Raw genomic sequence first — 13,630 nt, 5'->3', positions numbered from 1 at the left:
AGACTTGGTGGTCTAATAAAGAGGCAAATGAGGTGATTGTGGATCTCGCATGCCAGAACACATACTGGGATGCGTCACACACACACACACACACACACGCGCACTCACGCATGTACACACAAGCTGTTTTTTTTTTGCTGTAGATTTCAGATAGAATTGCTTGATGAAGAAAGGTTAGTTGACATGACGAGATAATAATTACACTAATGTACAAATATCCTTGTTCTATTGACACAGACGCACACACACATATTGGAGTAAATGAAGGAGTGGTGTGAACAAAAAAGTATTTGTTGAGAGAATTATTAATCTTTCTCAGTGGATAAAACTAATTAATAGAGAATAAGGTGACTGACAAATGCAGGCAGACAAATCACTTATTTGTGCATTTTATATTTAAAAAAAAGGCTTATCACAAGAAAGACGCAGGCATTCAAATTGAACAGACGTTAATCACAAGTGCACTCTGGGCTTTTTAATAATACATAGTCAGTGCTCACTTCCCCCCCGACCGTCCAAACAAAGGGACATGTCTAAAAACATATAGCAAGCAAATATAGTCAGCAGTCTCCATAGAGTGTCCACACTTTACAGAGCTCCTCGGAGCACAGTTGTTGTGTTGTGGTTTTTGTCTCTGCATGTTGTAAATGGATCAAGTGTGTTCAACCATGTTTTCGTTTTATTTTTATTTTGGGTTCATTTTGGACTCAAATAGTCAAATAGAGTATATAGAAAAAAACCTACAATTTCTTTATTAATTTGCATTAATAGTTTTAATTATTTTGTCAACTGACTGCTTAATTCCAGCGTCTCTCTTTGGTAAAATACATTTCAGACGAAAGGATTTCTACTTCTATGAATTCTGTTTCGCTCCAGCGCTTCGTTAAGCTTTTCTGAAGCCATTCAAATGGAAACGCAGCCTCCCGCACCCCCACCTCCCATCTCGCATATATTGTACTTTCACACACAAACCGGTAGTGCTGGAAAACATTTTAATGTGGGATGCAGGAACGGGTTGTGAATGATCTTGTTTAAATAGGAACAGATCATTTTTATTGTTTTAGTAGTGATGAGGGGGGGTGGGGGGTGGGGGTGGGGGGGGGGGGGGTGTTATGAGGGTGGAGTGGCACAAACACACATACTGCCACCACTCAGGATGCTGCCCCTGAGAGCTGGGGGGGATGGGTGGAGAGGGGGGGGGGGGGGGGGGGAGGGAGGACGGGGGGGGGACGGGGGGGGGACGGGGGGGGGACGGGGGGGGACGGGGGACTGGGGACTGGTAAATTAGTGCCATCAACAGTAGCACCAGGCCTGGGGGGTTGGATCGAAAATATATAGAAGAAAAAGTAATTGGGGGTGAGGCCCGGGTATCTGGGTAGAACCGAGTCAATAGATGGGTGGCTGTCTGGTGGGCTGCCAGGCTGCCAAATTACACACACACACACACACACACACACACACACACACACACACACACACACACACACACACACACACACACACACACACACACACACACACACACACACACACACACACACACACACACACACACACACACACACACACACACACACACACACACACACACACACACACACACACACACACACACACACACACACACACACACAGGGAGGTGACCACCATCTCCCTCCTGACAATGTGACAGAAAATCTTTAGTTGTTAAAAGGTCGCGACATTGATCGATAGAACACAGTAACGGATGGACCTGACAATCATTGATGATCCTAACACAGGTCATGTGTCCATCGTAGCTGAAACCACGTCAACAGCAATGGGTAGTATTATTATTATAATAATAATTATTTATTATAATAATAATAATTATTATTATTATTATTATTATTATTATTATAATAATAGGGATGTGGGTGACCTTTAGCCTTTAACCAAGAGCTGTGATTCCCCAAAACAGGCAGAGGCCGTTTTAATAAGTTAATTAATTAATTTTAATTAAAATACCTTGTTTTCCAATAAACCATTTCCATCACCATCTGATGAACTTTCAGTTGCTCATTGTGTGAAGATTGTCATTCTGTATAGACATTCACGTGATGTTTTTATTCACTTTTACTTTGGACTCCCTCAAGCACAAGCTGTTTTTTATTTTTATTTTAGGTGCCCTAGAATGGGGCTTATTGTTTGCAGCTTAACAGAAATGGTGGAGCAAAGGATGAGATTTCCCACGGGAGGACGTGTTGCAGGAGACCTCCAACTCCCATTTGACTTTGTGGAGCCTAAAAATTCCTCTAAGGCGCAGTCAGTCGCATGCAGCGTATTACAGGGGTGATCAAAGCGTGCTGTGGATTTTAGGCTCTTTTGTTCTGTTTTAGTCCATATTTCTTGCTGTAATGAGACATGATGTTTTGTATTTCTTTGTGTGTTACGCCAACTCACAGGCTGCTTTCCCGACATCTGCATGAGTACGTGAGAGTCTAGATCTTATCCATTCATTCAATTCACCTGCTCGACCCACAGACACACTCATTCTCCAGCTCCCTCAGTGGAGGGGTGTGTTTGTGTGTGTGTGAGAATGATGAGCCATTTGGGAGGAACTCATGCACCCACTGTGTGTCCGTCCAAGAGAGAAACGTGTCTTTTTGTTGTGCGATATATTGCACCAAAAGGAATTGCGATTAACAATATTATATTTCTATATTTTTTCAGACCATTTATTGTGATTACATTTATTTTAATTATGACAATATAATCTCATAATAATGCTGCCGGCTGGGCGGAACGGAGGACGGAGACGTCGCCCTGCGCTCAGCCCTCCCGGCTAAAGAGACGGACCCTCGGTGGGATGGTTGTGTCTTGATTGAGATTTTTAGGTTAGTTGTGTTGCCTCGTCTCATTGCCACTGTTTCTAAACAAAGTCAACATACAGGCTTGTTCAAGTTAATTAGCCCTTTTCTCTCATGCGGCCTACTGCCAAACTGCCAAACCCACACCAGAGCTGAAGATTGAGGCTTCGAAACCGTGTGTGGGTGGGTGGGTGGGTGGGTGTGCGTGCGAGTGCGCTCAAAATCTTGAGGAATTGCATTCCAGTGTAATTTCCCTCCTCCATAATGACACATTCATGGCCATTAATAATAAACCTGACATCCATTAACACATGCAGGCTTACATTAAATGCCGTGGCCCATCATATATATATGGGGGGGGGGGTTCCCTATGGTTGAACATGTGCATTTCCTCCAGCCGGCACATAAGAGATGTGCAGCCAGACAAAGCGCGGTGCTCGGGGGGGCCTGGTGCTCAGCCTGCCGAGGGGAGAGGGGTGCGGGGCTGCCTCCTGTCAGCCTTGTGGCCTAATTGAAGTTTTTCTGCCTCTCCAACCCTCTCGTCTTTCCTCCCCCATGCTGGTTTTAGGAGGATCACAGGATGGGGGGGGCAATGGACCCGACAGGGGTTTGAGTGGCGGGGGGCGGGGCTTCATATCAGGCTTTGTTGGCGATGGCACGATCCTCGTTTGATTTCTCTCCGCCGGAGCACACGCGTTGCGGAGCGAGGGAGGCCGTCGGCTCCGTCTCTGGGAGCAGGAGAGCAAATATGCTTCCCAAGCTGATGCTCATCACAATCTGAACGTTTATTTGAAAATCAATAAAGCAGTCTATGAAATTCTTATTTATTTAATGAGAATGATGATGTGTTGTGCTTTAGTTAGCAGATGGAGGTTGTACTGTAACTGTTTTTATTTCTGTCCCTCTGTATTGTCAAATTATTTTATTTTACAAGGAAAAACAAATTGCTACATTAATGTCTCTTTACTAGTATATTATTTATTGTGTCAAATTCCAAACACACATTTGTGTCTGTGTGCCTGGTGAAGTTGAGCTGATTGTGTTGTGCCATTTCCCATATAAAAGCCATCCTCTAGATTAGGTAACCTAATCTCCCTGTGGACTAGTTCCTCCTCAACTAGTTTTACAGTCAAAACAAACATGATGTTTTACAGTTGTTGGTTTCCCACTGTTAGAACGTAAATTCCCTCTACTTCTACTCCTTTTGCGCAATTCCATCTCAATCAAAGCACAAAATGACGAGGTAAGAAAGAAACTGCTGCTAATGGTCGCAGAATCCGCTGCAAATGTTTTTTTCTGTTGGCTTTGTCGTGATTGTCACAGCATTTCTTTCTGTGATGCTTAAGAATTTAAGCAGTTTTTTTAATTTATTCCTCAGGCAATTTAATTTGCACACTGCTGGAAGGAAACCAGGGTTTTTCTTAAAAAAGAAGGACATGGTAAAAGTGACTTTGCATCCATAGAAAAGATCATTAACAGTTGTCACAACGCACACGTTATCATCTCTTCAGAGTTACTGTGAGGAGGAGTGGGGGGGGGGGGGGGGGGGGGGGGAAGAGGCTGAACAGCCATTCGCGCAGAATCAAGAGAGAGAGAGCCGGGTTGGATGGGAGTGAGCGAGCAAGCCAAACAGAGAGGGAGGGAGTGCTTCTCCCTTCCCCTAGCAACGGTCCTCGGGTGGTTGTCTCCAGCCTGTTGTTTAGTCTCTCCCTCATGCACAGCACTCACCCATACACCTCCTCTCTGCCTGCCCGCCGGACCCCGGAGGTGTCTTTCTGAACATCCATTCCAAATGCTTCTTTGAGCTTCTCCTTGTGGGATGAAGGCGGTGTGTCAAGGATAAGGATAAGAGAAGAGGGGAACGCGAAAGGCGGCGACAGAGGAAAAAGAAGAAGGAAGGAACAAGGAAATCTGGAAAGGGAGCAGAGTGACAGGAAGAAGAGGATGGAGCCCCTCAGTGCTCGCGGTCTGCCCCGGCTCTCCTGGATCGACACCCTCTACAGCAGTACGTACCCCATCCACCCATCTGCTTGCTCCGCTCCACACGCTCCTTGCATGCGTCTTTACCTCTAGCCATTTTACCCAGCACCCCTCCTTCTCCATCTCACAGGCTGCCTGTTCGCGTCGGGAACGCAGCAGGCTGAAAGCACTTTGCACTTTGACTCAGCGAGAATCAGTGTGTACCGACACGGTCAACATTTCATCCCCCTTCAGTGGTACCAACTTGCTGTTGCGGAGCTCGTTGCTGGCCAGTAGGCACAGAAGGGGGGGGCTGGAGGAACTCTATTGAGGGGGAGTGCGTTCATGCCTTTCATGTGCCAGGAGGTAGAACTTCATGTTCCATCCTATCGAGGACACGGCTGCCTGACGAATATGAATATTTAATCTGCTCTGTATGGTTGTTTTTGCGCTCTGTTGTTGTCTGACACGTCGCACTGTACGGTGGATCCCTTTGCGCTGCTGTGATGTCAAGTTACCAAGAAAAAGGTTGACAAAACACATTTTGAAAAATTTGCTAATTTTAAGGCTTTTAAATAAATACAAATTCCCATAAAAGGAATAATTTAAGAAAGCTGTGTTAAATAGACCAGGATATCTACAATGGGTTCTCGCGCTTTAATTCAGAGTGTGTCCCACTTAGCCAGCGATCGCACACATCCCGTCATGCGCAGCTGCAATTCTGTGTTTGTGCCGTTGAGATTCTGTGTTTGTGTTGTCAGTCGCGTGCACATGACGCAGCCTTTTGGATTAACTGTAGTGTCACCCTTGTTGCCATGCGTTAATCTGCAGCGAGGGAGTGAACGGGAGAGGAGGGGGGGGGACCAGGGTCGTGGTGTTTCTGCGATACAGAAAGAACGAAGCCCAGCTTGTTGGAAGTGTAGTGTGTGTAGCAGTTACTCTAAAGCAGCCAGACTGTGCGATAATGTCGTTATCACCGCGTACAGTCATCTACGCTTCAGCAGTCAATAAATGTGTTTAAATGTATTATTATTTAAAAATCTATGATTTGCTAAATGAACGTGTAATTGTGGTGACGACGATGCCACGATGACGAAGACGCTCTGATTTGCTTTCCCACTGACCGCTGAATAATTGGTGCCACCTTTTATGTTTTGCACCTTTTTATATGAAACCAGCCGAAACCATTTTGAGGTCCTCTGTGTACGTGGCCTTACAAACTCCTAAAAGACTCCAAAACAGTCCGCGCGGGCTAATGAATCACGCTGCAGTAGCCCGCATCACTAACTCCTCCGGTCTGATTGAGTGGGAATATTTTAACTATATTGGCCTTTTCATCAGTGACCATTAGTCGGCAGTAACCGTGACTGACAGGGAGAGTAATGGGGACGCTCTGGTCCACTTTTCCAAAATGGATAAGTTTATGTAACTTGCGTGACTGTGCGGTGATGCTTCAGTCACCGGGGACTGTACGTATTCGTGGCCTGTGTACTACGTTCACGTTGCTATTTGAGTTCTTGCCTTGCTGTGAGCAGAAAGGGAACGCATCATAACAAATGGAGTGGTCTTTGTTTACGAAGCACTTAAACACATTTGAGATTCAGTGAGCGGCTGGCTGTGCAACAAAAAGAGACTATTAACACAACCGGCTCCGTATGAGCTCTGAACCAACAGGGTCACAATCCTTTTAAGGGCTTGTCATTTTATCGTCCTCTTGCTTCCCCATCATCCTTTTTTCCCTTCATTGGCGGAGTAAATTGGGACATCAAGGGCCGCTGAATGGAACACCTCCCGCCACTGGGGGGGGGGGGATACACAGACAATGTTGTGAGCTTTTCTTGAGAAAGGGTTACTTTCTCAGTAGTCCACTCCCTCGGTACCACCACTCTGACCATGAAACAAACCGCTCAGCGCTTCACACGTCAGGACCAGTCCCACCCTGCCTGCAGTGTATTCTGGGAAAATGCAGTGGATTACCAATCACGGGGCTGTAATTGCTTCCTCTCTGTCTCCTCACTGTGTTAATGGCTCAGTGTTAAGCAAAGACGACACGTCCTCCACTCGCCAAGCAGAGTGGGGGAGTGGACGCTCAAAGCCACAACTGCCCCGTTCCCCCAGGAGGCTCGGCTCCGCCGTTGGGCCTTCTCTTCCCGGTTGCGCTGCATCCTGTCACTGCCCTGTGTTTGTTGTACCGATGATAGTTTCGAAGCACACGGCCCAAAAAAAATGTCCATCCATCCATCTTCAACCGCTTATCCGGGGTCGGGTCGCGGGGGCAACAGCTCCAGCAGGGGACCCCAAACTTCCCTTTCCCGGGCCACATCTACCAGCTCTGACTGGGGGATCCCAAGGCGTTCCCAGGCCAGTGCAGAGATATAATCTCTCCACCTAGTCCTGGGTCTTCCCCGGGGCCTCTTCCCAGCTGGCCGTGCCTGAAACACCTCCCTAGGGAGGCGCCCAGGGGGCATCCTCACCAGATGCCCAAACCACCTCAACTGGCTCCTTTCGACGCAAAGGAGCAGCGGCTCTACTCCGAGCTCCTCGCGAATGGCTGAGCTTCTCACCCTATCCCTAAGGGAGACGCCAGCCACTCTCCTGAGGAAACCCATTTCGGCCGCTTGTACCCGTGACCTAGTTCTTTCGGTCATGACCCATCCTTCATGACCATAGGTGAGGGTAGGAACGAAGATTGACCGGTAGATCGAGAGCTTTGCCTTCCGGCTCAGCTCTCTTTTCGTCACAACGGTGCGGTAAAGCGAGTGCAATACCGCCCCCGCTGCTCCGATTCTCCGGCCAAACTCACACTCCATCTTCCCCTCACTCGTGAACAAGACCCCGAGGTACTTGAACTCCTTCACTTGGGGTAAGGACACATTCCCTACCTGGAGTAGGCAATCCATCGGTTTCCTGCTGAGAACCATGGCCTCAGATTTAGAGGTGCTAATCCTCATCCCGACCGCTTCACACTCGACTGCGAAACGCTCCAGTGAGAGTTGGAGGTCACAGACGGAAGATGCCATCAGGACCACATCATCTGCAAAAAGCAGCGATGAGATCCGCAGCCCCCCGAACTGTAGACCCTCCTCCCCCCGACTACGCCTCGATATCCTGTCCATGAAGACCACAAACAAGATTGGTGACAAGGCGCAGCCCTGGCGAAGGCCAACCCCCACCGGAAACGCCTTCGACTTACTGCCGAGCACCCGAACACAGCTCTCGCTTTGGGCGTACAAGGATTGGATGGCCCCAAGCAAGGACCCCCTCACCCCGTACTCCCGCAGCACCTCCCACAGTATCTCTCGGGGGACCCGGTCATACGCCTTCTCCAAGTCCACAAAACACATGTAGACTGGTTGAGCATACTCCCAAGCCCCCTCTATGATCCTGGAAAGAGTGAAGAGCTGGTCCGTTGTTCCACGACCAGGACGAAAACCGCATTGTTCCTCTTCAATCCTTGTTTCGACTATCGGCCGAACCCTCCTTTCCAGCACCTTAGAGTAGACTTTACCCGGGAGGCTGAGTAGTGTGATACCCCTGTAATTGGCACACACTCTCTGGTCCCCCTTTTTAAAGAGGGGTACCACCACCCCGATCTGCCACTCTTTTGGCACTGTCCCAGACTTCCACGCAATGTTGAAGAGGCGTGTCATCCAAGACAACCCCCCAACACCCATTGCCTTTAGCATCTCTGGACGGATCTCATCAATCCCCGGGGCTTTGCCACTGCGGAGTTGTTTGACTACCTCAGTGACTTCCACCAGGCTAATTGACGATGATCCCTCCTCCGCCTCCAGCTCCGCCTCCACCAAAGAGGGCGTAGTAGTTGGATTCAGGAGTTCCTCAAAGTGTTCCTTCCACCGCCCGATAACCTCCTCAGTCGCGGTCAACAGGGTCCCATCCTTACTGTACACAGCTTGGATGGTTCCCCGTTTCCCCCTCCTGAGGTGCCGGATGGTCTTCCAAAAACACTTTGGTGCCGACCGAAAGTCCTTCTCCATAGTTACCCCGAACTCCTCCCATACTCGCTGCTTTGCCTCCATCACGGCAGAGGCTGCTGCCCTTCGAGCCTGTCGGTACACTGCAACTGCCTCTGGAGTCCCACCGGATATCATAACCCGGAAGGCCTCCTTCTTCAGTCGGACGGCTTCCCTGACCACCGGTGTCCACCACGGAGTTCGAGGGTTACCGCCCCTTGATGCACCTAAGACCTTGAGGCCACAACTCACCGCCGCGGCTTCAGCAATGGAGGTTTTGAACATAGACCACTCTGGTTCAATGTCCCCTACCTCCACAGGAATGTGAGAGAAGCTCCGGCGGAGGTGTGAGTTGAAAATCTTTTGGACCGGGGCCTCCTCCAGACGTTCCCAGTTCACCCTCACTACACGCTTGGGTTTACCGGGTCTGTCCCGAGTCTTCCCCCATCCTCTGACCCAGCTCACAACCAGATGGTGATCAGTTGACAGCTCTGCCCCTCTCTTTACCCGAGTGTCCAGAACATGCGGCCTCAGATCAGACGATACGATTACAAAATCGATCATTGATCTTTGGCCTAGGGTGCTCTGGTACCACGTACACTTATGAGCATCCTTATGTTCGAACATGGTGTTTGTTATGGACAATCCGTGACTAGCACAGAAGTCCAGTAACAAACACCCGCTCGGGTTCAGATCAGGGAGGCCATTCCTCCCAATCACGCCTCTCCAGTTATCTCCATCGTCGCCCACGTGCGCATTGAAGTCTCCCAGTAGGACTATGGAGTCCCCTACAGGAGCCCCATGCAGGACTCCATTCAGGGTCTCCAAAAAGGCCGAATACTCTGAGCTGCTGTTTGGTGCATATGCACAGACAACAGTCAGAGTTTTCCCCCCCACCACCCGAAGGCGTAGGGAGGCGACCCTTTTGTCCACTGGGGTAAACTCCAATGTAGCAGCACTCAGCCGGGGACTTATGAGTATCCCCACACCCGCCTGGCGCCTCACACCATGGGCCACTCCGGAGTAGAATAGAGTCCACCCCCTATCCAGGAGTTTGGTTCCAGAGCCGAGGCTGTGCGTAGAGGTAAGCCCCACCAGATCCAACTGATAACGCTCCACCTCCCGCACAAGCTCCGGCTCCTTCCCCCCCAGAGAGGTTACGTTCCACGTCCCCAGAGCCAGCATCTGCCGCCCAGGTCTGTTCCGTCTAGACCCCCCACTGTCACTGCCACCCTTGTAGCAGCGCACCCGACCCCATCGGTTTCCTCCACAGGTGGTGAGCCCATGGGGAGTAGAGTGTTGGGCTGCCGCGTCACTCCTTCGGGCTGTGCCCGGCCGGGCTCCGCGGTAAACCCGGCCACCAGACGCTCGCTGTCGGGCCCTCCATCTGGGCCTGGCTCCAAATGGGGGCCCCGGGCTTCCTCCGGGCCGGGTAACTCCTTCCCTCTTCCGTTTTTTCATGGGGGTCTTGAACCATTCTTAGTCTGGCCCCTCGCCTGAGACCACTTTGCCAAGGGTAACCCTACCAGGAGCACAAGGCTCCCGACAACACAGCCCTCAGGTTCATAGGGACACACAAACCTCTCCACCACGATAAGGTGACGGTTCCCAGAGAGGGAAAAAAAAAAATGTATTTGTTTTAAACCACACAGAACATACTCATCAGCAGGATGCTCAAACACTGGCTCAGACCTCTCATCAGTCATCCTCAGCCCTATTTGTCCAGTCAGCAGCATAAGTGGCAGACTCCCGGGCTGCTATTAGTGTTGTTCTGCGTGTGTGTGTGTGTGTGTGTATGTGTGTGTGTGTGTGTGTGTGTGTGTGTGTGTCTGTGTCTGTGTGTGTCAGTTACAAATAGTGCTTCCTCAAAACCCTTTTTATTTCCCCTCTCATCCTTCGCTTTTGTCTTTCCTGTTGGGGCCGTTGTCTTTGCCATTGCCTGCTTGTTGTATTTCTCCATTGCTTCAGCGGTCTGTGTAATTTTGAAATTGTCTTAAGCAGCTGCTTTCTATCACTGGAGAAAATGCGTTAATTGGATATAGTAAGTTGTTCTAAAGTTGCTGTGTATGATTGACCAAGAGGGCTTGCACGTTTGCCAAATTTGACCCGACCTGAGACTCTGAGGCTGAGTCAGCTGGCGGGAGGAGACCTAGATGATCGGAGAAGAAAGGCAGTAATAACTGAGTAGTCTGTGTTTAACATGAGTTTCAAATACTGCTCTTTGTAGGAGTGTAATATTAGGGCCCATTATGTTACACCTGTTCATATCAGCCGGCTAAATGGAGCTAACATGGATTTATGAACAGCCCTGTTGCAGCACACAGGCACTTTTGGTTGAAAACCCCAGAATGAGCACCTTTCAAAACCACATGCATTTAAGCACACGCTGGTTTTAACTGGTTAGAATCACTGCATCACCCACGGGAGCATTTGAGTTTCCCTTGTTTTCAATGAATCATCCTTTCTGAGCCACGTGCCAGACTAACTTCTGACTCCGGCGGTCGGCACGGTAACCTTCAAAGATCTAGCCGGCCTCCTCTCTGGCTCGCTTCGGTGCCATGTGATGCCCAAGCAGCATGAGAGGACAGCCAGATTACGCAAGAGTCGGAATATGGCCGCTTTGGCAACGCAGAGCCGAGGTGGCACGTGCACAGAGACTCTCGGGCGCGCACGTATGTCAAAACAATTTTCCCTAATCCGAGTCTCTGTGAGGGAGGCTTGAATATTTGTATTAAAGACTTTTCTGTGCATCCTGTGAGTGTGCTGTTCTAGAGCACCACTGTGTGAGGAGTCCGGTCGGGACGATGGAAGTGCAGCAGATCCTATTATGGAACAGCATGTTTTTATTGGGAAGTAATCCTCTCTCTGTCTGGGTGCCATCCAACTCGTGCAGTCTAACTGCAGAAAAACATAAATGCAGTGTGGACTCGTAGGTCTCAGAATATCCAGATCCTGTTTGGAACAAGGCATGACCAACAGTGTGAGGTACCTGACCATCGAGGCAAACGCGCTTACTAACAAATACCCACTAAAAATATATCTCATCGGCTATCAGCACAAACAAGGGAGAACAATTTTGATCATGAGATTTCATCACGAGCCACTACTGGATCCACCAGTTCCACCTGTTGGAGTGGAGTTTTTGGAGCGTTGAAAGTTGTTTTGACGTGACCGTTGGGGCTTTAGGCTGAATGTATTCAGAGTCAATTTCATTAAAAGTGAAACGTATTACTGGTTGTAACCTCCCCCCCTGGCTGGGTGTCAACTGCTCTGGGTCTCCTCTGCTGCTGTGATGGATGGAGTTCACTTCCCTGGCGGCTATCTGCTACTGCGCTCCGGTCCCAGTTCTGTCTTAAAGTGTTTGATGGTGGTTATTTGGCGAACAAGGGCCCGGCAGAGTGATTCTGGATGGCTTCCCAGCAGACTCTCATAGGGGAGTTTTATACATTTATCACACCCTACAAAATCATTCTGAGCTGTTTTACCCAAACATGTAATTTGTGGCTTGACTACAGAGAAGAATGCAACACAGGCCAAAGGGTCCCATTGCACCGCTGGTTCGCTGTGGAAATACGCCGTTTTTTCTTGTCATTACGGTACTCCTTACTCCTTACGGTACTCCTTACTCCTTACGGTACCATTTAGCCAACTGAACAAATTATATTGAAATATTGTTGTGGGAGGCCCTAATGGAGCCTCAAGGAATCAAATGATTTGTGTTCCCAGGAAAACTTGAGAAAGCCAAACTAACCAGTATCACTCTCCAACCCTCATCGGGGGCAGAATGTTGAAGCGCAGCTTTATGAATTAATTGCTATCAGCACTACGGCCGCCGCCACAATAAAGTAGCTGCAAGGTAGGACAGAAATGTGTGATGTGCAATTCAATCTGTGCTGAATGTCAAGTGTTGAATCAATGTCTTCCTGCCGTAACAGCTCCTCCATTATGCTGGTCAATAGACGAAGCTGTTCCTTCCCTTCTCAATACCGTAGCTATAGAAACAGACGTTTAACTCTGTTCTCTTACACACACACACACACACACTCGGAGTCAGCCCACAGCAGTTGTGTTATGTAATACCGTCAACTCTGCTGCCTCTTCGATCCCTCTCTGCTTTGTGTTTGAGCATCTTTCTCCCATTGGGGTTCACACTTATGTAATCTGCTTCATATTCGCTCCTCCAAAGCACTTGTTGTGCTGAGGGAGATTCAAACATTTGGTGTTTTGAGTATTTAACAGAGACTCTGAAGTACTGATGGCAAAGTAAAGGGTTTAACTGATGGGTGTGTCAGGATTAGTCTGAATGTGGTCTGTGTGCCACGGCCGCGTGGGTTCATCCTACGACGACCTCGTCTATAATAGATGAAGCTTTTGGCCCAGCTGAGTATGTTGTTGTGGCTCTTTCAGCTGGAGACGTTCTACTGTGGCTGAACAATTTTCTGAAAAATACTGCAGTTTGAAATTTTTTTTCAAATGAAATTAAACTAAATTGCTATTAATAACTTGTTTTATAATAATGATGAAGTGCTAGCATTGTAAATGTTTGTGTTACTGACAACATGTAGCTGCTCTATAAAGGCTGGCGGAAGATTCTGCGTCTGCATATTTACACGCAGTCGTGTCGACGCACTCGTTTCAATTCATGGTCCTAAAAGTCTTGCGTGTGTTGCAGAGCAATTCACCGGCAAAACAACAGGCGGAGTAACGTGTTTTTGTTGAAGACGACCTAGAGAGTCACGTCTTTGTGTGTGGAAATCGTTGGTTTGTTTATTTATTTATCATAGACTTTATTGCCCCGTGCATGGACACTGCTGCTTTTCATCGCGGACACATTTGTCCCGTATTTTCCTCCACAGCTTTGTGCACCTC

The 13,630-nt window shown here is 48.7% G+C and overlaps 1 protein-coding gene across 3 annotated transcripts in view; it reads left to right on the top strand.

Moving 5' to 3' along the window:
- abr (ABR activator of RhoGEF and GTPase) overlaps nt 1–13,630 on the top strand; it is a 105,952-nt gene that overhangs the window by 8,527 nt on the left and 83,795 nt on the right. Inside the window, exon 1 of one of the 3 annotated variants that reach the window (XM_040182174.2) lies at nt 4,435–4,833. The exons of the other annotated variants lie outside the window; for them this stretch is intronic. Coding sequence (XP_040038108.2) covers nt 4,773–4,833 — 61 coding nt within the window. The 5' untranslated portion in view covers nt 4,435–4,772. Of the gene's footprint in view, nt 1–4,434; nt 4,834–13,630 lie in introns of those variants that run through there. 3 annotated transcript variants of the gene reach the window in all.

Source organism: Gasterosteus aculeatus, chromosome 7 (assembly GCF_964276395.1).
Source record: "Gasterosteus aculeatus chromosome 7, fGasAcu3.hap1.1, whole genome shotgun sequence".
Taxonomy (NCBI): Eukaryota; Metazoa; Chordata; class Actinopteri; order Perciformes; family Gasterosteidae; genus Gasterosteus; species Gasterosteus aculeatus.
This window is presented reverse-complemented; position numbering and strand designations above follow the sequence as displayed.